We start from the raw sequence: 27777 nt of genomic DNA, 5'->3' as shown, positions 1-27777 counted from the left end.
TATTTGAGTTACTGTTGCCTTTCTATCAGCTGGAACCAGTCTGGCCATTCTCCTCTGACCTCTGGCCTCATCAACAAGGCATTTGCGCCCACAGAACTGCCGCTCACTGGATATTTCCTCTTTGTCGGAGCATTCTCTGTAAACCCTAGAGATGGTTGTGCGTGAAAATCCCAGTAGATCAGCAGTTTCTGAAATACTCAGAGCAGCCCGTCTGGCAGCAGCAACCCAGCCAGGTTCATAGTCTCTTAAAGCCCCTTTCTCCCCCATTCTGATGCTCGCTTTGGACTGCAGCAGATCGTCTTGACCATGTCTACATGCCTACATGCAGTGAGCTGCTGCCATGTGATTGGCTGATTGCGTTAACAAGCAGTTGGACAGCTGTACCTATGTTTGTATGTATATACCTATCATTTATATTCACTAATATGGGTACTCACATTTATCTCATAATTATTGCTTAGTACATTACAATTTGTATCTTTAAATTATTAATACTATTATTATTTATGCTATTGATTGATCTTATTCTCCATTTCGACACTTCTTGTCATCATTTTCCAACATGATTGTTTTCTCATATTTTTCTTCTTTATGTGGTAGAAATAATTTAAGGAATGTTTTTGTACTAGCCATATTTTTTTAAGATGCATGTAATCTGCTCAAACAAGTCCTTTATTAACTAAGAGTTACCGAATACTGAAGACCAGAAGAAAACAGACCAAAATATTACTGTTACACTGAACTTTAATGAAGACAAACTCATCCACCGAGCAGGACACGACACACACACACACACGCTCACTTTCAGTCAGTCAGTCACGCGATACACACTCCGCTTTCTGTCCAAACACGGGTTATTCCTCCACACAATTTACACATGATCAGAAGCTTAAATAAATCACTTATCCATAATAATTTAATATTCAATAATCATACATGTGGACTACACTAGCCTCTAGACAATGGAAGCACAATTTGCATAAATGCACCAAAAATATACGCAACACACACACCTAAGATACAGTATGGCCATGACAAACCAGGAACTCTTAAATAACGAGGCGTTTACTAAGACGAGGAGTGGATTCTGGGAAATATTCCTGAAGTGAAACGGACAGAAATGTACTACTGATACGGCACAGGTCAAACCTGCTCATGCCACAGCGTCAGGGCCTTTACTATCTTTACACATTATTATTATTATTATTACAACAACAACAGAATTACAGTCCACCAATGTGGAGGCTTGCGCTCATATTTTCAACAGAACACAACAAACTGAAATGATTTCTATGCATAGACCTGCAGAGATATTGTACATTTCATTTTTTTTTTTTGCTAAATCTTGATCTTCATAATGAAATTCATCATTTACACACTTGACATCAATTTGCATACACTGTACAAAAGTGACCAGTGTACAACTTTATAAAGTGAGTAAAACCATTGCTTTTAAGGCGATTAGTTGACTTTACTTAATGTAAGTAAAGTTATAAAGTTCCAAGTTACAAACATGTTTTTTTAGTTAAGTCAACTAATCGCTTTAAAAGCAACAGGTTTACTCACTTTATTAAGTAAAGTCAACTAATCGCTTTAAAAGCAACAGGTTTACTCACTTTATTAAGTAAAGTCAACTAATCGCTTTAAAAGCAACAGCTTTACTCACTTTATTAAGTAAAGTCAACTAATAGCTTTAAAAGCAACAGGTTTACTCACTTTATTAAGTAAAGTCAACTAATCGCTGTAAAAGCAACAGGTTTACTCACTTTATTAAGTAAAGTCAACTAATAGCTTTAAAAGCAACAGGTTTACTCACTTTATTAAGTAAAGTCAACTAATCGCTTTAAAAGCAACAGGTTTACTCACTTTATTAAGTAAAGTCAACTAATCGCTGTAAAAGCAACAGGTTTGCTCACTTTATTAAGTAAAGTCAACTAATCGCTTTAAAAGCAACAGCTTTACTCACTTTATTAAGTAAAGTCAACTAATAGCTTTTAAAGCAACAGCTTTACTCACTTTATTAAGTAAAGTCAACTAATAGCTTTAAAAGCAACAGGTTTACTCACTTTATTAAGTAAAGTCAACTAATCGCTGTAAAAGCAACAGGTTTACTCACTTTATTAAGTAAAGTCAACTAATCGCTTTAAAAGCAATAGCTTTACTCACTTTATTAAGTAAAGTCAACTAATCGCTGTAAAAGCAACAGGTTTACTCACTTTATTAAGTAAAGTCAACTAATCGCTGTAAAAGCAACAGCTTTGCTCACTTTATTAAGTAAAGTCAACTAATTGCTTTAAAAGCAACAGGTTTACTCACTTTATTAAGTAAAGTCAACTAATCGCTTTAAAAGCAACAGGTTTACTCACTTTATTAAGTAAAGTCAACTAATCGCTTTAAAAGCAACAGCTTTACTCACTTTATTAAGTAAAGTCAACTAATCGCTTTAAAAGCAACAGCTTTACTCACTTTATTAAGTAAAGTCAACTAATAGCTTTTAAAGCAACAGCTTTACTCACTTTATTAAGTAAAGTCAACTAATCGCTTTAAAAGCAACAGGTTTACTTACTTTATTAAGTAAAGTCAACTAATCGCTTTAAAAACAACAGGTTTACTCACTTTATTAAGTAAATTCAACTAATCGCTTTAAAAACAACAGGTTTACTCACTTTATTAAGTAAATTCAACTAATCGCTTTAAAAACAACAGGTTTACTCACTTTATTAAGTAAATTCAACTAATCGCTTTAAAAACAACAGGTTTACTCACTTTATTAAGTAAAGTCAACTAATCGCTTTAAAAGCAACAGGTTTACTCACTTTATTAAGTAAAGTCAACTAATCGCTTTAAAAACAACAGGTTTACTCACTTTATTAAGTAAAGTCAACTTATCGCTTTAAAAACAACAGGTTTACTCACTTTATTAAGTAAAGTCAACTTATCGCTTTAAAAACAACAGGTTTACTCACTTTATTAAGTAAAGTCAACTAATCGCTGTAAAAGCAACAGGTTTACTCACTTTATTAAGTAAAGTCAACTTATCGCTTTAAAAACAACAGGTTTACTCACTTTATTAAGTAAAGTCAACTAATCGCTGTAAAAGCAACAGGTTTACTCACTTTATTAAGTAAAGTCAACTAATCGCTTTAAAAGCAACAGGTTTACTCACTTTATTAAGTAAAGTCAACTTATCGCTTTAAAAACAACAGGTTTACTCACTTTATTAAGTAAAGTCAACTTATCGCTTTAAAAGCAACAGGTTTACTCACTTTATTAAGTAAAGTCAACTAATCGCTTTAAAAGCAACAGGTTTACTCACTTTATTAAGTAAAGTCAACTTATCGCTTTAAAAACAACAGGTTTACTCACTTTATTAAGTAAAGTCAACTAATCACTTTAAAAACAACAGGTTTACTCACTTTATTAAGTAAAGTCAACTAATCGCTTTAAAAGCAACAGGTTTACTCACTTTATTAAGTAAAGTCAAGTAATCGCTTTAAAAGCAACAGGTTTACTCACTTTATTAAGTAAAGTCAACTAATCGCTGTAAAAGCAACAGGTTTACTCACTTTATTAAGTAAAGTCAAGTAATCGCTTTAAAAGCAACAGGTTTACTCACTTTATTAAGTAAAGTCAACTAATCGCTTTAAAAGCAACAGGTTTACTCACTTTATTAAGTAAAGTCAACTAATCGCTTTAAAAGCAACAGCTTTACTCACTTTATTAAGTAAATTCAACTAATCACTTTAAAAACAACAGGTTTACTCACTTTATTAAGTAAAGTCAACTAATCGCTTTAAAAGCAACAGGTTTACTCACTTTATTAAGTAAAGTCAACTTATCGCTTTAAAAACAACAGGTTTACTCACTTTATTAAGTAAAGTCAACTAATCACTTTAAAAACAACAGGTTTACTCACTTTATTAAGTAAAGTCAACTAATCGCTTTAAAAGCAACAGGTTTACTCACTTTATTAAGTAAAGTCAACTAATCGCTGTAAAAGCAACAGGTTTACTCACTTTATTAAGTAAAGTCAAGTAATCGCTGTAAAAGCAACAGGTTTACTCACTTTATTAAGTAAAGTCAACTAATCGCTTTAAAAGCAACAGGTTTACTCACTTTATTAAGTAAAGTCAACTAATCGCTTTAAAAGCAACAGGTTTACTCACTTTATTAAGTAAAGTCAACTAATCGCTTTAAAAGCAACAGCTTTACTCACTTTATTAAGTAAATTCAACTAATCACTTTAAAAACAACAGGTTTACTCACTTTATTAAGTAAAGTCAACTAATCGCTTTAAAAGCAACAGGTTTACTCACTTTATTAAGTAAATTCAACTAATCACTTTAAAAACAACAGGTTTACTCACTTTATTAAGTAAAGTCAACTAATCACTTTAAAAGCAACAGGTTTACTTACTTTATTAAGTAAAGTCAACTAATCGCTTTAAAAGCTATGAGTTTACTTACTTTAGTTAAAGTGACTAGTCAGTTTTTACAGTGTAGTTGCGATGCAGTATTGAGACAGTTTGTCCACACAGAGGAAAATGTCCATCAGCGGCATTTAAAGATGCTTTAAACCATTTTGTTTTTTTGCCATTATAACATCTCTTTATGGACCCCAGTCATATTTTTGTCTAATTACAAAAAATTTTAATAATGTGTTTCAACTAAAATGGCTTGCAGCACCTTTAATCAAATGTGGCTATGTTTAGACTGTCATACTACTGTTACTATTTCTGCAGTATATATTATATACAGTATGCAAATATTCTGCATATGCATGTGCGTGTAATGTGCAGCTTTTTAATCATCTTGCCTGATCAGACAAACGCATGGCTCAAACATGCACGCTACCATTTACATAGCATTGAACAGTGCACTTTCACATGCAAATATAGTAAGCAGTACACAATATATACTGTATATACAGTAAGCGAGTATTAAATTCCAAACACAGCCTGTGTGTGGGGGAAAATATCCTCAAACTGAATGAATTCAACAGGTTTGTAAACACACACAAACAAACGTCTGTTCACCCTAAAACTGCACTAGTATGTTTTCAATGGCATGAATGTGTGGTCAGCGTGTAGATTCGTCTGACCGATGGTTATATTGCACTCTCTAATTCAGTCCAGCCTCACTAAAGATTCAGTTTTCACTAAATGAAAGAATGGTTGCTGATTATGAAGGGTGAACATGCGTACCTGAAAGCCTTTATATTATCACATTTGTCTGGTTTTAATCTACACAACATCTTAACATTTCAGTAATAAAAAAAGATGATATACTGATTGAGACTTTTTTTTGGAGTGTGGGAGTACATGGCTTTGGAGAAAGATATTTTGAAAAATGTTGGTAATCAAATAGCAGAGCTGGGTGGTAATGGATTACATGTAATCTGATTACAAATATCAACTACTTGTACTTAAAGTAAACTTTTTAAAATACTTGAAATCAGATTACAGTTACTTTTATGGATTACATGATTACATGTTATTTACACATCGGCATATTGTTATTTATGATTCATTAATTCTCCTCTTTTTCTTTTTTTAATATTTGTATATTACTTTATTCGCAGAGAATTCAAATTGAATCTTTGTTTATTTTTTAGCAGAGACATCTAAATGTAATCAAATAGTAGTGAAATTACATAAATGTGTAATCTAGATCTAAATGTAACCAAAAAATATAATCTCTTAGATTACGCATTTGTGATAATGTAATCTGACTACTTTTGGATTACATTTAGATTACTTTTGAACTGTAATTAATTACTGGTTACAAATTACATGACAATATTAGTCGGTAATATAATCTTGTGGATTACACATTTGTTTATGTAATCTGACTACTTTTGGATTACATTTAGATTACTTTTAAACTGTGATCAATTACTAATTACAAATTACATGAAAATATTAGTATTATAATCTGCTGGATTACACATTCATGGTAATGTAATCTGACAACTTTTGGATTACTTTTAGATTACTTTTGAACTGTAATCAATTACAGATTACAAATTACATGACAATATTAGTCGGTAATATAATCCTGTGGATTACACGTTTGTTTATGTAATCTGACTACTTTTGGATTACATTTAGATTACTTTTAAACTGTGATCAATTACTGATTACAAATTACATGAAAATATTAGTATTAGAATCTGCTGGATTACACATTCATGGTAATGTAATCTGACAACTTTTGGATTACTTTTAGATTACTTTTGAACTGTAATCAATTACAGATTACAAATTACATGACAATATTAGTCGGTAATGTAATCCTCTGGATTACACATTTGTTAATGTAATCTGACAACTTTTGGATTACTTTTAGATTACTTTTGTACTGTAATCAATTACTGATTACAAATTACATGACAATATTAGTCAGTAATTTAACCTCTTAGAATACGCATTTATGGTAATGTAATCCGACTACTTTTGGATTACATTTAGATTACTTCTGAACTGTGATCAATTACTAATTACAAATTACATGACAATATTAGTCTGTAATATAATCTCTTAGATTACGCATTTATGGTAATGTAATCTGACTACTTTTGGATTGCTTTTGAACTGTAATAAATTACTGGTTACAAGTTACACAACAATATTAGTCGGTAATATAAACTGTTAATCTTGTCATGTAATTTGTAATCCACCCAGCTCAGTCAAACAGTTTCAAATCCACTGTCAGTCAATGGGTTCCAAAACTGTTTGGTTACCAATATTCTTCAAAGTACCAGTTCTATATAGAAAGTAAATGGATAAAACAGGTTTAAAACAGGTGAGTAAGTCATGAATTTAACACAATGAGCTTCTAGAAGGTTATGATATCACGATAAATTTAACACATTTCTCAAAGTCGTCTCCTCCAGCAGACGATGCAGGAATCATCACGTCTGGTCTTTTTGCTTGGGTTGATGTTGGTTCTGTTGGGCTTTTTTTTTTACTCAATGTGGGGAAAACAGAAGAAGAAGAAGTGAAGAGGAGCAGATAAGGGTCACGTGGAGAGAAGGGTCTGAGAAGGGCTGCTTTTGTTTGACTGGCTGAAGCAGAAAAGAGAAAAGAAGATTAAACATTCAGACAAAGAAACACAGCAGACAGAAAGTAGAAACTGTCCTCCGAGTGACACGGAGAGAAGACAAACACACTGTCCCGCATTACTAACAGCAGACCTATAGCCTACATGAGCACAGTTTACCAGATTAAAACTGGATATTAATAATAAACATTAATTTTATATAATAGTTTACAGATCACTTAATTAAATTCAAAATAAAATGTCATATCATTGCCAAAGTATTTGTTTACATACATTGCAAATATGCTGTGTTATTTGACCCAAATAGTGTACAATATGGACAAACCTTAAAATTGGGTTATATTTGGTTCTTTAATTAAAAAATGAACCCAGTGGTTGGTTTTGTCCATGTTTTACCCAAAATTGTATTGAAATAATCCAGTATTGTTAAGAATGTATAAAGTCATACTTAAAGCTAAGTGTCTAAATGTCAATTCATTAATTGAAAAATCAATCAAATTCCTCAAGATGTTTTCTTTTTAAACTTAAAAAAAACATCCTGAATTTCAGTGTTTTTGATTGAGTGTTGCTGTGTTTTTGTTGACAGAGAAGCAATGGTGTGTTCTTTTATACAAAAGACCCATTTATATACTTTGGAAAAAAAACTTTTTGTGTCAAATATTACTTGGAAACTTCAATTTTTGTTGTTATATAATTCTTACACATTTTATTCCTTGATTTATAGGTTTAGTGTGCTGATTTTGGTGTGTACTGAAGCTGGCTTAAGTTAAACAGGAGTGGGTTAACCATTTTTAAATAGTATAACTTTTATTCTGAAATGTTTTATTTAGATGGTTCATTCCGCTGTGGTGAACAGTGATGAATAAAGGGATTAAGCTGAAGGAAAATTAATGAATGAAGGTTTTATTCAACACTATAACTCGGTCCTACTTTCTTGCGTGTAGTATCACTCCGCCACTGACATTTGAATTTCGCGCCATTTCGTGTTTCTAACAGTTCTCGCGTCGGATTTAATTACCGCCCTTCGGAGGATTTCTGTTTCACAAGTTCTACTTGTACTTTTTATTTCTTGAAATTCAACAACTTAAATAGATGATGGTGCACACGCGAACTGCCTGGTCGAGCTAATGTGAAGAAATAGCCACAGTTGAATCGACACCAGGTAAGACTCGTTCCTTCCCTGCCGCAGCGCAGTAAAATTACCTCATAACAATCTGTTAAACTATTTACCCAGTATACGAGCTGTTATTGTGTGTTAGTTATTAAGTTTTGGTGAGTTTAACATCGCAAATGATCTACGCTTTCAAAACACGACTGTGCGAAGCTTCGAATCTTTTGTGTCGATTCAGCGGTTCAGATTCGCATGATTCATTACGCTTGTTTACATTTCACTCAGTAACGTAAAGTTTCAAGTAATAAGTATGTAGCGTCAATAAGTGTCTAGTAGTAGTCATTTTAATTTAGGTTTTAATAAACGCTTTAAGTTAATCATTAATAGACTGTTATCTGATTAACCAAATCTATTTAAAAAGACTAGCACCACACTAATTATTAAAAGTAATGTAAGCTAAGTTACATGAATTTTACTCACTACATATTATGTAATGATTTGTTGTTTTTGAAAACCTCTGTGAGTGCTTTGTAAACGCTGTCTTTAGGCATATTTTGTCTGTTCTTACATCATTTAATTTGATATCTTGGACTAGCTGTAAGTTTGAAAACAGTGAGTGACTTTGTGAAGCATATGATTCATTTGATTCAGTTGAGCTCCCCATTTAAACACTCCTCATAGAATTTTCAATATCTAATGTAATGACATTCAGACAAGTGGCTTAAGCGTCTAGATATGTTTATGGACCGTATATTTTGTATAATATGTTGTATACATGTTGCATTGAAATGTACAGAATGTAAACAACCACTATTTAATATTGATGCACATTGCTATAGACTGTAACAGAACTGAGCAGTTTCCTAATCTACATAAGAGTCTGGCTGTGTATGATGTTGACTGTAGGACTATGAGAGAGTGCGTTATTTACCCTTCAGGAATTTGGTGTCGTCTTCTGGCCCGTAAGCTCAGGGACCACTGCAGGCCGACGCACATACAGAACAAAAACAAAACAGAGCCAATAGTAATGTACAGAAACACAGACACACAGCAGCACATTCAGAAGATGCAGTTATCGTCAAGCTCCAGCACACACTTTGGAGAGATAATGCATCGCTTATAGGGCAGAAGATCAAGCATCGGATAACCAAAAGAAGCTTGAGATGATAGAAAATAAATAAAGCAACAGAAATCGGACAGGAATGCATTCATCAGACCCTGCCGTCATTCGTTTGACCTTTGCTACACTGCAAAAAAAAAATTTGTTCTGAAAATCATTCTCACATCAAGGTACATTTACTTAAGATGCAATGTAATGAAGATATTAATGAAATTAAATAAGTTTTTGGTTTAAAACTGAATAAAAATGGCATTGGGTTAGAAAAAATGTGATTTCTGTTGAATTATGGTTATTTTTCTGACCTTGTTGACTGATTTTTTTAATTGATTCAAGCGTAAACTTTATAATTATTGTTAAAAATTTTAGAAAACAAGCCCAAATAAAATTGCTTCTCTAGTAAATGTGTCTTGATTTAAGATGAATATACCAATAAGATCATTTTTTTGAAGTGTATCAAGCTTATTGTTTAAGGAAGAGTAGGCATTTTAATTGTTGAATATCACGAACAGGCATCTAAAACTCATCAACCTTCTGTCAAAGAGATTGAGTTCATAAACATTTAAAATGCATCATTTCATTCATCAAATTTTAGTTTGGCCTACAATGCTTTACATTATTATCAGTAGTTCATTTCTGACTATTATATACACTTGAATATATGAGTTTGAGACGCCTAAGCTAAATAATTATAATAATATTAATAGCATAAATGTAAAACTTGTGACAGAGGGTTGTAGAGTTGTTGAATCAGTGTGTATGTTGTGTATTAGTGATGAGGAGCAGGAAGGAAGGGGAGGAGCTCTGGCTGGGTGGGCGTGTCTGTCCTCGTTGTCTGTCACGGGTGTGGGAGGGGCTAATAGTCTAAGCGGGAGGAGTCTGTGGGTCAGTATGGTCGCGTAGGTGATGCCGGGGGTCGTCGGCTGCCATGGGAACACAGAGAGAAGATGGATGAGTAACAGACACGCAGACACACACACACAGCAATCACAAGTTTGCAATGATTATGTTCTCTGAATGTGAAAGAATCTGCTCTCATATGTGAAAGCACTTGATTAATTTACATTCGTAGTAGTTTAAAACTATAAATAAATTGCTGAAATCATCATTCAGGATATTTAATCTCATAGTTTTGTCAAATATTTCTAGGAATAGGTATTTAATATTATTAATAAGACTTAATATAATATATTATTATTAAAAAAAGTACAATTCATCCATTGCAAAAAACAAATGTAATAATTAAATTAATAAAAATACTTATAATATTACCAATATTGACGTTTGGATTCAATTCAGGATCATGTTTGCAAACCTATTTTAAAGCATTCAGCGATCACGCCATGACAGAATGAGATGCCATGAAAAGACAAACAACAAGGACAAAAGTACACTGATTATTTGACCTCTGACCCCGCTGCTCGATTTCACCCTAAGGGTCACATGTGCTGGATTTGAGTGGATGTTAATTGTGTTCTTAGTTGGAGGGATTATAAATAATGATGGTAAAACTAAAATAAAAATAAGACAACATGGCTGCAGAAAGAAAAAGCCACTTCAGATCTTGATTAAATGAAATAAATCATAAATCAATCCAATGCACATATTCAGAGAGCTGACATGATGTTTGCTCAATTCAGAATCTGTTCTGAGATCTGCTGTCCATCCACAGAATAGCCAATCAGCATATGAGCCAATTAGCATACGAGCCAATCAGCATACCAAACAATCAGCATGCCAGCCAATCAGCAAACGAGCCAATGTTATCGAAATGGTTTATGTATTGGTATTTTTATAACATTTTAAAACTATTTTCATTAACTTATTTACAACAGAAACTACCATTTTGACATGTCCCTTAAGATATAAATGTGAGTGGAAGCCACTAACATGTCACAGAGCCACATATGAATTTCAGTCAAATTCAAAATTTAATATGTAATAATAATCTTGGGTTTTTATAGGTCTAAAATGGCAGCAGACTGCCAATTTTATATAAGAGAAGTCAAAACAAAAGAATGTGTCTCACTTTCCCTCCAGGGAGAACTAAAGATATCCTAAAGCGAATCGATGCATTTTGGTAAGAAAAACATTCATAACAGTGTAATTTACAGAAAGCACCATCCATCATCATCTTCTCCTTTTTTTAGGTGAATGTTTTAGTGCATTGCTGTGTTTTGTCTGTTTCTATTCACTTTGCTTTGTTTATTCATTGGTTTATTGGCATGAACAGTGTACATTAATTAAGATTGCTGCAAATGCACCAGAGTTAGTCAAAGGCTGTTTTTCATCTGTTGTCCCTGGACCAATGGTAAAATGTTCTCCCTAAAAATAATACGAAAATTCTACAATGAACAAAGCAAATAAAAAGATGACTAAGATGCTATATATAGCTATATAACTCCTGAAACATATGCTGTATAGTGGTTATTTTGATGCTTGCACATTTGTTTTAACTGCACATGCTCTTCACACTAAGGGGATAGAAAAACACAGTTCTGTCCAGATGGTGGCGCTAATGCATCAAAAAAGTAGAAGGAGAAGACGAGCTCAACGAAAAAGTCAATGGTTTTTGAAAGTTTTAAATATGTATGTTTTTTACAGAAAGACAAGGAGTAAATCATAGGGCACTATTACATTTTGGCTGAACTAACCATTTAAATAGTTTAATTTGATTTATTCTGTAGGATATTTCAGCATCTCAGAGATTCTGTCCGTCTGTCCCAGAGCCCTCACAGAGACACACATGCTGAATGTCTGAATGAATGGTAAGAGTTACACAAGAGCATTTCACTAGTAATAGCGTTGGGCGATATGGTTTTAAAAAAGTCCGATTTACAATTTAAATAGTTTTTTTTACCACCCCTACTTAAAATATGCTTTGAAGTTTGTTAACTTATATAATTATAAAAAAAACTTGCTGTATAATATCAATAGAATCATTTTATAATGGTTATAATTAAAATATTAATAATATTTAGGACTTTTTCAAGGTGATTTATTTCCCTATTCTTTTGTGCTGTTTATTTCAACCTAAGCATACAATTAGGCATGGGATGATAACTGGTTTCAAGGTATACCACGGTTTGGAAAACTCAAGGTTTTAAAACCATCAAAATTTTCTGCTATATCATTCATTCATTCATTTTCTTTTCGGCTTAGTCCCTTTATTAATTTGGGGTCACCACTGTGGAATGAACCGCCAACTTATCCAGCATGTTTTTACGCAGTGGATGCCCTTCCAGCCACAACCCATCACTGGGAAACATTCATTTACACTCATTCATACTCATACACTGCGGACAATTTAGCCTGCCCAATTCACCTGTACTTTGGACTTGTGGGGGAAACTGGAGCACCCAGACAAAACCCACACGGACACGGGGAGAACATGCAAACTCCACATAGAAATGCCAACTGACCCAGCCGAGGCTCGAACCAGCAACCTTCTTGCTGTGAGGTGACAGCACTACCTACTGCGCCACTGCATCGCCCTTTCTGCTATACCGTTCCTAAGATGTGTTAAAAATTTTATTTACATTTTTTTTTAGGAAAACCGTATCATTTAAGTAAAGATGACATTTTAAATAGTTTTAAAAATCAGTTTTTAAACAAATAAAGATAGCAGGAGTCAAAATTTCATTTTCATTATTTAGCCTGACATGTTTACTGCTCCAGAATATTTAAAATGTTTTTTAAAATAAAATATATTGTGTTTTAAAGGGAAAAATATTAGTTTTCTACTCAAACATTTAAGAAGAGTATATTTTAGAGCAGTAATCACAATACTGTGATATCATGAAACGGTGACATTTTTATCCGAGGTTTTCATACCGTCAGAATCTTATACCGGCCCATGCCTACATACATTCAGAATTCACCTTTATTTTGTACCATATCATATAAATTACTCCTGTTAGGCTAGTGGGTTACATTTTATTGTTTTTATTTGCATCAGGTCACTGCATCTGGTAGATTTCTGCACTGAGCGACTTTTGTCACAGTGTTGATTGATTTGATTGATACATATTTTCCACTTTACTTTCTACATTGGAAGAATAATAGATCAAAATAGATTTACTGTCACCTGGGAGCATTTGTGTTTACATATTTAAATTATAATAGTGTAGTCTAAACATAAAGCAATCATGACAAACGTTATATCACTTGAATAGACATTCTGAGCTGTTTCATCATCAGTTTTTAATAGATATTACTGAGCAATGATTATTTATTAACTTGGAACATACTCATCAGCGTCGTAAAGCATTACCTTGCTACAGTAATCCACATGTAAACATTATTAAATGTTTTTAGCAGCTAAATTCAAATAACATTTACAGATATTATCAAAAGTATGAAAAAATATGATTCATGTCCATAAAAATAGGCAGTGCCAGTATTTGGCCACCTATGTAAACTAAATGTCACCTGGTGGTCATGATTGGCACTGCAGCCAAACTAAATCTTATTGAAGGCTCATTTTTTGAGATATCAAGTTCAAAATTGGAATATGATTTGTTTACATATTTAGCTTGGATTTTCTGTACATTTTAGTCTAAAAAGGCTTTGTAAAATACATGTTTTACATAATATAATGAAATATATATATAAAAATTATATAAATAAAAATATATATAAAAATATATATATATATATATATATATAAAAATTTTTATATATATATTTTTATTTATTTTTTTTTTTTTTAATTAATTTTCCATAACTTTTGTTTTGTTTAACTTTTTTATTGTTTTCCACTTAAGCTACAATCTGACATCAGTCTTTTTTAAAACTAGTTTAAATATGCACCGAAACATTAAAAAAGGCAACAATTAAATCTGAATATGTTTGTTTAACATTTATGTAGGGTTATTTTTTTGAAGTTAAAATAAATATTTTCCATGGATTTGGCAGATACCAATAACCGGTAACTCTTTATGTTTTGGGAATGTTTTGACTGATTATGTTTGTCAATCACAAACACTGACTGTTTGTTTACGAGTGATTTATTTGTACGTAGTTTTTGTTTTGCACTATTGATCATCTGTCGGAGGCTCTCAGAGACAGTCGGCCATGCAGAGGGATGGGGAATGGCGAGAGAACCACAGACGTACCAGAAGCGTTAGTCCTCATTGGTCACTGATTGTAATTCTGTGAAAAATAATCCATATCAGCAGGAAGGGTTGAAAAAAAAAAGCCATGGGCAGGAGGAAGAGAAGCATGTGCAAAACACACACACACACACAAAGTTAACATGGAGGAGACACAGAAATATGAACTAGGGCTGCACCATACTGGGAAAATTTTCGATATGCGAAATTGTTGAATATTGCAATGATGATTATCTAGAAAAATGCTATTTTTATTAGATCCAAATCTTTTATCTATCTAATGATATCAAAATAAACTGATATAATATATATATATATATATATATATATATATATATATATATATATATATATATATATATATATTTTAGATCTAATTCATTCTAATTCACACTTGAAAACTGTGTCAAGTTGGAAACTTTTAGTCTTTAAAACACTGAATCAGTGAAAACCTCCACAGATATCCTGACTGTAATTGGCTGTTTTCATTTTTCTTCTCGAATCGTCTGCTCCTTTTTGTTTATTTTCAGCTTTGGGTTCAACTTTGGGTCTTTCCAGCCAATAGCAGAACAGTAACTACTGGTGAGGCGGGGCTTAAGATAGTATGACCCCATCTGATTGGGCAAATTTAGATAAACAACCAATGCATGAAGTAAATGTCATTTATCACACATGTCTGCAATACACAGTTAAAGTCAGAACTATTTGCCTTCCTGTAAATTTGTTTACTTTTTCAAATATTTCCTAAAAAATGTTAAACAGATTCAGGAATTGTTCACAGTATTTCCTCTAAAAAATTTTTTTCTGGAGAAAGTCTTATTTGTTTTACTTTGGCTAGAATTAAAGCAGTTTTTAATTGTTTTAAACTCATTTAAAGTCAATATTATTAGCCCTCTAAGCAATATTAGTGTTGGATTGTCTCCAGAACAAACCACTGTTATACAATGACTTGCCTAATTACCCTAACTTTACCCTAACTAACCTAGTGAAGCCTTTAAATGTCACTTTAAGCTGAATACTAGTGTCTTGAAGAATATCTAGTCTAGTATTATCTACTGTCATCATGGCATAGAGAAAATAAATCAGCTATTAGAAATAAGTTATTAAAACTATTATGATTAGAAATGTGTTAAACAAAAATTGGGGAAAGATATACAGGGGGGCTAATAATTTAGCAAGGCTTCAACTGTATATTGCATATGCTATTATTGCAATAACGATAATTTTTCAATACATTGTGCAGCCCTAACATGAACACATCTCCAGTCCAAGCTAACCACAGACTGATGTCCAAAACCTCCACGCTTCAATACGCATTTAACAGCCAATCAGCAATGAGTAGCCAGATTTTGTATGAAAGTCTGCGCAGAAATAACAAATGACTGCAGATTCTGTCTGGCCTTATAATGAGATATGATACTATTTTTTTCAGAAGTGTTTGTTTTGATCAGAGGTTTTGCAGCTCAGTTGACAAATCATACTGCAAAAAATGCTTTTCTTACACAGTTTTTGTCTTGTTTTTGGTCAAAATATCTAAAAATTATTAAATCAATGAGCATTTTCTAGACAAGCAAAGAATATGGTCTTGTTTTCAGAAATAATAAGTCAAAATGCGGTGAGTTTTTCCTTAAACCAAGCAAAGTATTCTGCCAATGGAGTATGCAAAATAATATTAAATCAAAGTGAAAGCATTCTCCATTGGCCGATTAGTTTGCTTGTTTTAAGAAACTCGCTTCATATCGACTCTGAAAACAAAATCATATTTTTAGCTTGTCATGAAGTAAGAAAAATACTTTTTGCAGTGCATTTATTAGGGATTGCAGTGTTAAATTTAGGACTTCATTAGGGTGTGTGTGAATGAATGAGTGAGTGTGTGTTGCTGTAAGGAAGCAAGCGAATTAGAATGATTAAATCACATACAACAGAAGACTTCAGCGTTAAACACAAAGAAACTGAAGAAAGAACAGAAAAATCCCTCGCACCCTCATCTGTATGGTTAGTAAAGCATCTTTTGAGTGTGTGTGTTGTGCAGTGTGTGTGTGTTGCGCAGAGCCAATGTGACCAAACGTCCATTCAGTGACACATTCAGAGACGAGATTCAGACTATTATTAGAGCTGGGTGATATAATTAAGACATTAAAATCCAGATTTTAACCTCTTCTCCTTTTTACAAAACAAATAATACTCAAGAATACCTTGGGTTTTTCTCTTCCTGATATGCTTTGTTTTTGAGCAGGTAGAGATGTTCATTCTCAGGGTTGCAGGGTTTTCAGTCTTTGCTCACTATTATATGTCACTTTACACCTTGACTGTACAATTATTGATCTAATCACATTGACTTATTCATATCCATCTGTAAAATGTTCAAGGTTGGGGGGGATATATTTTAAAACACTCACTAGCTGTCAGAATGTTGAATATTTGATCTAAAGTCTAAATAAATAGTCTTAAATAAGTAAATCTGAATATCACAATGATTTCTGAAGGATAATGTTACTGGAGTAATGATGCCAAAAAATCACATAAATAATTACATTTTAAAATATATTCAAAAAGCAAGTTATTTTAAATAGCGAAGATATAACTTTGGATTAAATAATGCAGGCTTGCTGAGCTGAACAGACTTCTGAAAAAAACAAACATTAAAAACATCTGTTTTAATTTAGGAAAAATATGTTTCACAATATTACTGATATTACTTTATTTTTGATGAAATAAAACATAGGAAAAAGTCAAAAAATATATATTATATTTTATTATTTTATATTATATTATAATATATTGTACTATATTATATTATATTATATTTTATTATATTATTTTATATTATATTTTATTATTTTATATTATATTTTATTTTATTTTATTATATTATATTATCAATGTCAAAAAAAAGACATTTGTAAAAAAAATGTTTAAAAAACAAATCTAATTAGTTTAATAAATTATTTTATTTTAAATCAGACTGTTTTTATTTATTTAGACGACTGATTTGCACAAATAAATTGAATTAATCAACTTTTAATCCAAATAGTATCCCTGATTTAACCTGGGAGTGTCACTATACGATCCGCAAAAAAAACCTTTATTTTTTAACCAAAATTGTGACAGTTTTGCTAGTATTGTTTACATTTACAGTGCTCCGCTAAAATGAGTATAACCGTATTTAAAAATGTATAAATCAATTTCTCAGTAAATATAGCCAATATATGTTAATGCATTTGAACAAAACAGTTTTATTCAACAGTTACATGCAGTAAAATAAGAGTTTGCTCACCAAGCATATTTAGGATTGAAAGATAATACATATAAATTCAAACAAAACTATAATTACAAATAAATTTAATATTTTGTAAAAGTTTCTCTTGGTTTTTCCTGTTTATTGAAATTTGATTTACTATTTGTCTCTGACATTAGTTAAGGAGTGTACATTTTTCGACTGTGATCTTTTATTCTGATGTCCCCAATGATGATTCTTTACATTACATTACATTAGATTACATCTTTAGTTTTTTTTGTTAGATTAGTTCATCAGTTTCGTCTTTGGTGCTGTCTAATCTAGTGTATTTGCACTTATATATTACTGTAAAGCATCCTGTAGAAAATTTCAGTATAAAAGAGGGTGTACTCATTTATACTGAGCACTGCATATCACCAGCGAAATACATCACCCAGCTCTACTGTGATGTTTGACCGATTATAAGTGTTAGAAGCAGGACAGCAGACTGTGGACATCTGAACACTTTGATAACCAGAAACAATGAACTGTCAGTGATGATAAGACTGCGACTGCTTATCATTTAAATGTTGCTATGGTGACCGGTTAACTCACCCACACCACTGCATTTAATCCACCGATTACAGTCTCACACTCCGCGGCTAAGAGCAAATGCAATCTCTTATTAGACTGCAGAGGTTAGTGTTTCTGTGCATTTCTAATCTTTCATGTACAGTGTTGTACTGTACAGTATATGCTTATTTCTGCACCACTTGCTACATCAGATGGAGGCTTGTTTACATCAAGCCAGACACATTAGGGGCAGATCACCCAAACATGATACTTATGTCTTCATTTACTCGTTTAAAACCAGTTTGAGTTTCTTTCTGCAAAAATATATTCTGAATAATACTGAAAACATTTTAGTTCCTACTACTATGGATGTCAATAGCTATGTTTCCGTTAGGAATGCAACGATTATACCCTACTGAAAACATTCAGGCCTCTTGTCTAGATTTGGGCTGCTTATCTGCCTTCAGATCCCCCCATGTCCGCAATCTGGGTGTCATCCTTGATGAGCCATTAAAACTCGACGAACAGATCAGTTCGCTTATTGGCTCCAGTTTTTATCAACTATGGTTGCTGTCTAAAGTTAAACACTTTTTAATCCCACCACTCGAGAGATGGCTGTCCACACTTTCATTACATCACAGTTAGACTACTGCATTGCACTTTACTATGGCATGTCAAAATCCCAGGTTTTTCGCCATCAGTTGGTCCAAATTGCTGCTACTAGATTCGTTTGTAATCGCAAAAAAATATGACCACATTACCCCGCTTCTAAGAGGCCTTCATTGGCTGCCTGTCCAATTCAGAATTGAGTTTTAAGTGCTTTTACTGGTTTATAAATCCCTCCATAATCTAGCCCCATCCCATCTCTCAGAGCTGCTTCATTTTTACACTCCTGTGAGATCTCTTAGATCAGGGATCACCAAACTTGTTCCTGGAGGGCCGGTATCATGCAGATTTGACCTCCAACCCTAATCGAACACACCTGAACAAGTTAATCAAGGTCTTACTAGGTATACTTGAAACATACAGGCGGGTGTGTTGAGGTAAGTTGGAGCTAAACCCTGCAGGGACACCGGCCCTCCAAGACCAGGATTGGTGACCCCTGTCTCAGGTCAGGTGATCAGAATCTTCTTTCAGTTCCTCAGTCCAGGCTAAACGTTGAGGGGACAGAGCTTTCTCTGTAGCGGGTCCTCGGTTGTGGAAAACCTTGCCCCTTGAGATTAGAATAGCTCCATCATTATCTATTTTTAAATCACTTCTTAAAACGTACCTGTTCAGCTTGGCTTTCTAAGATTATTTTAATAGTCCTTTCCAGTGCTACATTTTTACTGACGTTTCTCTTGCCTTATTTCTATGTTTTTATATTCTGTCTTTTTATTTTTACCTTGTCTTACGTACAGCACTTTAGTCAGTCTTGTGACTGCTTTTAAATGTGCTCTATAATAAATAAATATCCTTGCACTTGAATAATATGTTCAACTATATTACATAAAACTACACATGTATGTTCATAAATGGCCACATATATAAAGTTATTGCTAATATCTATGAGCAAACTGTATATGTATACTCATAAAGAAGATTTTTTCAATGTGGACGAGAAGCTTTTGGAAACACCAGTGCAGACAGAAAGAGCTTTTGAAATAAAAAGTGATCAAATGTGTCTGGTTTAATGTAGACAGAAGTTGCTTGTCTTCTGTTGGCTGGACAAAAAAAAACACTAGGTGGCGCTAGTGCAGCAGAAATTACATTTATTCCTCTAGCCTGAGCACATTAGTGTTGTTTACTAGTGAGTCTGCTGTTAATATTCCTGGGTCTCACCTGGGCACACTGGGTGGGGCGCGGTTAGGACGGGATGGGACCGTAGGAGGAGGTCCGCCGAAGGGGTCCGGAGAGGCTCCGGGGCGGGAGGGAACAGGTGGCCCACCTGCAGCTGGGGGCCCTGGGGCCGAACCACGGGAACCTGGGCGAGCTGGAGGCCCTGGAGGTGGAGCCCGTCTTTGAGGGGTTGGGCTGGTGGCCGGAGACCTGACAGGAAAATATAGGCATATTTAAATTTATTTAAAGTTTGTGCGATTTGGCAAAGTTGTCTAGGGATGCACGATATTATCAGCACGTAATCGGAATCAGCCGATCAGCTATGTAACCAGTGCATACCAGGTCAATGTATTGTTGTGCATGTCCCTGTCAAATAATTAAAAATTTAAATACGCTGTCCATCCTGAACGCACCTTCCTCCAGAGCCAGTGCGCTGCACCTGTAGCCAGGAGTCGTCCACGGGTGGAGGCAGAGAGGTGGAGATGGTGGTGGTGCTGATGTCCCCAATGATGTTGAGCGCCTCTTTGAGAGCGTGGTACATGCGGAGCATCTCGTCCCGCCGCTGCGCCTGCTCAGCAGACTCCTCCATCAGTGTGTTCTGATCTCCACACGAGTACAGTGAAGCCAGCAGCTCCGCGTTGATGTACTCCTTTGTCTGAAAGAGCAGAGATTTATAATAAAATAATTGCTGCTGACATGGAGTTAAATTGGATTTTGGTAAAAAACCAAACAATACAAACAAATAAAATCTGAAATATGAGTTGTTTGTAATAGCAATGAAATGACAGAAGGAGAAAGCACTGAACTACTGTAACCTATTCAATACTTTTTATCAAAGGTTTTGGTGCTGGAGCTTAAAGTGTGGAGAATGAAGCCTCATGCTTTGCTCAGGTGTGAGTTTCTCACAGACTTCACCAGAATGTCAAAATCTTGATGGTACTGTGGGTCTCGTCTATTAAATCTGAGCTTTATTCTGTATTCTCTATTGGATTTGGATCAGGTGATGGGCTTGGCCATTCTACAGCTTGATTTTATTTCTCTAAAAGCATCTGAGAGTCTTCTTGGCTGTGTTTTGGATCATTGTCTTGCTGAAATGTCCACCCTGGTTTCATCTTCATCCCCCTGCTGATGTAGATGTTGGACTGAAGCAGCTGATCTTCATTTACACTGAGGAAGGGCAGAGGGTTGCTGAAGAACTACTGAGAGTTTTCTGCTGCTGTCTGGGCTTTCACTGCCTTTCTACACCTCCCTTTCTGCATCCGTCCAATACTTTTTTTTTCCTATGTCATTTTATTTAGCATAACTTCAATTGTAAACTTAGTCAAAATAAAAAACAAATAAAAATAACGCAGTCTCTGATGCTGCTTACATTATTGATCATCAGATGCATGATGGTCTTGGGTATCAGGTCTCGTACGGTCTTGTTGACGATGGCCATATAGGAGTCCACCAGGTTTCGGATGGTCTCCACCTGCCTCTCCAGCTGAGGGTCCATGGAGTGCATGAATCCGTCGGAACCGTTCTCTTCGCCTGCGTCATTCTACACACATATATAATAACACGCAGCTCAAACACTGGCAATTAGGGCAGTACAATATATCGAAACATTATTGTTATCACAATAACAGTATGTGCAATATTACAAAAAGGTGTGACGGGAACATTATTCACCCTTCTGTAAAATTTTGGTTTGTTTTTAAATATTTGCCAAATGCTGTAGAACAGATTCAGGAGTTTTTCACTGTTTTTCCTAGAACATTTTTTCTTCTGGAGAAAGTCTGGTTTGTTTTATTTCAGCTAGAATAAAAGCAGTTTTTTATTGTTTAATAAAATATACAATGTTATTAGCCCCTTCAGCAATATTAGTTTTGAATTGTCTCCAGGACAAACCCCTGTTATAAAATTACTTGCCTAATTACCCTAACTTTACCCTAATTACCCTAGTTAAGCCTTTAAATGCCACTTTAAGCTGAATACTAGTGTCTTAAGGAATATCTAGTCTAATATTATGTGCCGTCATCATCAAGACAAAGAAATTAGAATGACTAAAAATATTCGGTTTACAAAAGTGTTCTTTCCATTCATTTCTCAATTAAACAGCACTTTGGAACATTTGGAAAATTTCACAGGAGGACTAATCATTTCAACTGTATTCGACCAATCAGATAGGGCTGTACTATATTTGCTCCGCCTCCCCAGTATTTGTTGTTCTGCTATTGGCTGGAGAGGCGCAAAGGGGTGAACAGAGTTAAAAGAAACACTAATAGACTAATAAATTAAATTCTTTATCTTTGCCATGATGACTGGATATTTTTTAAGAAACTAGTATTTAGCTTAAAGTGACATTAATTGATTAGGCTTAATTAGGTTAACTAGGCAATTGATTGGATAACAGTGGTTTGTTCTGTATACAATCTAAAAGTTATATATAATAATATTAATAATAATATTGACCACAGCAGCTTTTACATTTTTTTTTCTGTAGAAAATCTAAAAATAATTGTAAACAACTGTTTTAAAACACAGTTTTAAAAGGATATATAAGCCTTTATTCCAGCCAAACTAAAACTAACCAGACTTTCCCCATAAAAAATATGGAAAATATCTGTTGTCTGCTAAACATCACTTGTAAAATATTAAAAAAAATAATATAATAAAATATTTCAAGGAATTATAAAAAATGTATAATTTGGACTTATATATTTCGATTTATTTAATAATTTGATTTGTTTATAAGAAAAAACATTGATTACCTGTTTAGACTGTAGTGTCATATTTACTTAAGCAAATGATCAAACAATTGCTATTAAAAATTTCCGAAGGGAAATTACAAGAACTATCATTATGGACCCTTTTCACAAGACTGTTCTGACGCGTTTAATGCTCATCAGCATCTTAAATTCTTAAAAATGTTTAATATTTATATTTTTAAAAATATTGAGCATTTTTATGTATTTAATTATGTGTGTATTATATCAGCTTTGCATCAAATTACACCAAGTACATGAGCTCTTGTGTGAGGTGTGTAATGCAGTGTGTATGGGGGGCAGGTCAGTAAATATGACTTTATTCTGTCCTCTGTCTGCCGTTATCATTCTCTATTGCTTTCCTCTCTCTGAAAGCGTTGATAACAGTTTTTCTTTAATAATTTCAGAACATAGGATTGTCAATAAATTATTTGTTGTACTTTCCTATTTACTGCCCTCTAAGTTTAGCAACTATGACCACATCTGCTGATGAGAAACTGTGAAAAGGGTTGATTGCAATACTCAACAACGAGATTGCATATTGTATTTTTTCCCACTATCATGCAGCCCTAACTGGCAATCATGAAAAATACAAATGCACAATAAATAAATAAATAAATAAATCCAAATTCTTCAGAGTGTGTGTACCTTCTCCTTCTCCTGGTGTGGCACAATGGAAAGCAGCAGCAGCAAGAGAGAAACACAACAGCATTATACGATGCATTAGTCATGTAATAATCATTCATTAGCATTCATTATAAGCTGAGATGAACACACACCACCACACGCTCAGGATAAACTCCAGCACGCAGGAATGAAGCTTTCCAGCCGTCCACCTCTTCCTGACTCTCACAGGCCAGCTCCAGTTGACGGTAGTCCTTATACACGTTCCTGACATGCAGAAGATGTGAACGTTCATGCCTTTACGCCATGAGCACTCATTATATTTGACACACATGTTGCACACAAACTTATACAGTTGAGGTCAAAATTATTCGCCCTCCTGTGAATTTCTTTTTCCAAATGATGTTGAACAGATTGAGGAATTGCTCACAGTGTTTCCTCTAATGTTTGTTCTTCTGGAGAAAGTCTGATTTGTTTCATTTCAGCTAGAATAAAAGCAGTTTTTAATTGTTTTAAAGCAATTTTAAGGTCAATATTATTCGCCCCTTCAGCAATATTAGTGTTGGATTGTCTCCAGAACAAACCACTGTTATACAATAACTTGCCTAATTACCCTAACTTTACCCTAATTACCCTAGTGAAGCCTTTACATGTCACTTTAAGCTGAACACTAGTGTCTTGAAGAATATCTAGTCTATTATTATTTAGTCATCATGGCAAAGAGAAATAAATCAGTTATTAGAGATGAGTTATTAAAACTATTATGTTAAAAAATGTGTTGAAAAAAATCTCTCAGTCAGACAGAAATTAGAAAAACTTATTCAGTAGGGCTAATAATGCAGGAGGGCTAATAATTCTGACTTCAACTGTACATGTTTTTTGCTGTCTAATTAGATTTAAGTTATCAAGTAAAATTGCATGTGATATATATATATTTTTTAAGACATAACAATTATTTTGATATTGTTAGTAATATTTTATGATGAAAACTTATAGGACTATAGCAACATTGCTTTATTTAATGATGATAAAAATAATAATAATAACAACAATAATAATTTTTTTTTGTTATTGTTAAACCGTGCACTGATATCTCTGCTGCTATATAACTCATACCTGTCAACCTTCCCTTTTTTGCTGGGATTCTCCCATATTTTACCATTTTATCTCGCTATCATCCAGTTTAATTATTTTCCCATATTTTTCCAGTATTTTTAGTCTTTCTATGAAAAGTCAAAGTCGCATCCAAGAGCCGATGTCAAATGTGATATAATTGCAAGAGCTGTTCAAGAGAATTCGGCTTTCGCTTTATTTCAGCTTTAAAACAAGTTGAAATGAATATTAAAACAGCCGCATTCACTCCCTTTTCATTAAAGCTTTGCATCGACCATCCTATGGTCACCTTATAGTTATTAGTAATGATTACATTTATAATATTTTGCAGCATTGTATAATGCAGTTTAATACTGTAAAAATGAGCAGAAATACCTAAAATCACTAAATGAAAAAGTACAGTAAAATGTTCATGTATTGTAAAATGAATTAAAGTAACTCTCTACTGTAATCTAACTTTACTGGCAACTGTGCTGTCAGTACTGTACTGTAAAAATATAAGAAAATCACTAACAGTGGATCAAATATGATCATCAGGCTTTTGAGAAAGGGTTCTTATTTGTTCATATCTTAATCATCTTCAATTTTGCATTAAATTGCATGTTTTAAAACTATAGAGCTTTGATCATAACTCTTACTCATATTAAAATGTAAAAAATCATTAAAAAAAGATTAGACCGCTCTGATGAATACTTAATATTATAGTAAATAAATATTAGTAAAAGATTTAATTTTATGTAAATATTCTGCTATACTGTCATGAATAGCTCACGAACTTTAAATCCAAATTTACCATAACAATTAATAAATTAACATTTAAATAATACACTTTAATAATAATATGAAATATAATTACAATATTTTCAAATATCACACTTTTTTCTATCAAATTTTTACTTTTTTATTTCATTTAGGATAAAAACTATTTATTTTGACATTTAACTTGTTTTTACGTTTTATCAACAACTCTATCAAACTGCATATATTTGCATTTAACCTGTTTTACAGGTATTCGCTCCATGTTCTCCCTATATATGTTTTTTTTTTTTTGTGGTCATTCTGAAGGGTTGTGTTTGTCTGCTTGACCTCTGACCTTTGCTCAGTGTTGAAGAGGGCAAAGATGTGTTTGCTGGACATGAAGCCCTTCTCCACATCTCTGAACTTCAGATTGTCCACCTGCAGCATGTACTTCTTCTCTTTCTCCTGCAGGGGGCACAACAGAGAGGATGAGTTTAATGCAGTGTGTGTGTGTGTAAGAAAGAGAGAGGACTTAGAGACTGACACAGTTGCATATGCTGATTGTGCTGAGCTTGTTGGATGTATGCTGGTCAAGTTTACCGTGTTTCCATAATTTAAGTGTGCTCTGTATTCATTTTTGACTCATCTAAAGCATAAATACACCATAATATGTGTGCAGATATTTGAGAAGCATGCTGATGAACACACTTGTGTATCTGATCAACAATGCTGCAGTCAGTGATTCTGCTTTGAGAATGTGTGTTCTGTCGCAATGTTTGTCTCTGCTTTGATCTCTAACTCCGCCCACTGCCTCTTTAACCAATTATATTTCAGCATCTTGGGTTGCCTTGATGACAGTGTATTTAATTTCAGTCCTGAAGGCGTTCAGTGTAGGCGTATGCAGCTTGACTTATTAAAATACACATGAGCTGGTTTTGAATTAGCAAATAAAATAAATATTAAAAACATACACTGTAAGCTGCCCAGCTATTGTTTAAGACTCAATCGTTAGACACGCTTCTGTTTGTGTCCTCAATCTGGCAACCTGTGTGTGTGCATCATCATTGGATTAGGGGTCAGGTTAAAAAAAACTCTCATATGTTTTGAATTTGGATTGCAATACCTAGTTCAACCACTAGGTGTCAATGCTACATGCTACCTTTAGAACACATGCAAATGATAACGTTTCACTCTGTTATGGTTATATGTTGCTCTGACTCCACAAATCTCATGTATCTCAATTGTTGATCAACAATAATCCCAATTTAACTTTGCATATCATGCGGTGTGACTAGCGGACACACACATTGCGATATTTATATATTGTGCAGCCCTAATATATAATATATATATATATATATATATATATATATATATATATAGCAGAGTGAATTTTATGTCTTCACCACACGCGTCTGGAACTGATTAGAACCGTCAGAGCTAAAAAAAAAAAAAGCATGAGGGAGGGTGGCGGCGGAGTCTGACTGGTGCACCACAGTTGTCTGGCTGGCCGTCAGGGGCCCGGAGCCCAGCGGGTACAGCCTGGTATTCCCCTGCCCACCAGAGCCAGCACCGCGCCCTGCTGTAACGCCTGAAAAACACACACCAACCAGCTGGAGCTGACGAAAAAAGACCAGCCACAGGGCACAGAGATCCGATTGGTGTTCGAGAGACTTTCTGAAGTCTTACAGTTGAAGACAAAATGACTGCCTTAAGGCACAGCTAGTGTTTTTTCCCCTACTGATAAACCTCTGCTGAAAGGTCAATGTGACTGTTTTCAATTTCATACAGTTTCTCACTCAAAATAATGACATTTGTGGTAGATTTTTGTGGGGGACAACTTGATTTTTTTTATGTCCAATCTATTTAAATTTGTAAAAACTAATGTTAACTTAATTATTTTATGTTGCCCCAACACTAATCTTTTAGATTTGTCCTCTGACCAGAGATTGTTATGTATTCCTAAGTCGAGGCTGAAATGCAGAGGTGACAGTGCCTCAGCAGTAGCTGGTCCTTGGTTGTGGAATGCTCTGCCTCTCTGTATTAGATCTGTTTCGTCTTCTTTTTTAATTTAAGTTACAAAAACTTACCTCTTTGATTTGGCTTTTTTTCAGTGAAAACTTTTAGCTATAATTATATATTTTTCTTTGTTGTGATGTGTACTGTGCAGCACATCGGTCAACCTCTGGTTGTGTTTAATAGTGCTATATAAATAAAATGGGCACTGATATTGACAAAATCGATTGTGTGGAACCTAACATTTTTAACAGTGCTTTTCCAGCATTGATGTTGTAATTTAATTAAAATATAATCAGTTTAACAGACTTAAGCGTTTATTTAATTGTTCAAATGTAAAATGAGATGAAAAGCCATCAGGAGCAGCAAGCGAGCGCTAAAACTCCATTGAAAATACTGGAGTAAAATAAAATTTTAAAGACATGATGCAGACCAATGTAATTTAATGCAGTGCTTTTTGTTCAATCTGAGACCCACTTTACATCCTATATCAATCAGGCTGTGAAGATCAGTGATTTTTAAAAGTGC

General features: G+C 33.7%; 2 protein-coding genes across 12 annotated transcripts in view; one reads left to right on the top strand and one right to left on the bottom strand.

Moving 5' to 3' along the window:
- rabepk (Rab9 effector protein with kelch motifs) overlaps window positions 1-27777 on the top strand; it is a 373763-nt gene that overhangs the window by 195585 nt on the left and 150401 nt on the right. The gene's annotated exons all lie outside the window — the stretch shown is intronic.
- The window catches only part of dnm1a (dynamin 1a), a 149360-nt gene continuing 122309 nt past the window's right edge, over window positions 727-27777 (bottom strand). For 2 of the 11 annotated variants that reach the window (XM_068221067.2, XM_068221069.2), the window contains exons 16-24: window positions 25589-25698; window positions 23538-23649; window positions 23407-23418; window positions 21381-21551; window positions 20425-20666; window positions 20015-20221; window positions 14407-14443; window positions 9104-9150; window positions 727-7065 (exon numbers count right to left, since the gene is read on the bottom strand). In XM_068221067.2, the coding sequence (XP_068077168.1) occupies window positions 14422-14443; window positions 20015-20221; window positions 20425-20666; window positions 21381-21551; window positions 23407-23418; window positions 23538-23649; window positions 25589-25698 (876 nt within the window). In that variant the 3' untranslated portion in view covers window positions 727-7065; window positions 9104-9150; window positions 14407-14421. 11 annotated transcript variants of the gene reach the window in all.

The sequence above is a fragment of the Danio rerio genome, chromosome 5 (genome assembly GCF_049306965.1).
Source record: "Danio rerio strain Tuebingen ecotype United States chromosome 5, GRCz12tu, whole genome shotgun sequence".
NCBI classification, from domain to species: domain Eukaryota; kingdom Metazoa; phylum Chordata; class Actinopteri; order Cypriniformes; family Danionidae; genus Danio; species Danio rerio.
Note: the sequence above shows the minus strand (reverse complement) of the source record. Positions and strands in the feature narration are given on the sequence as shown.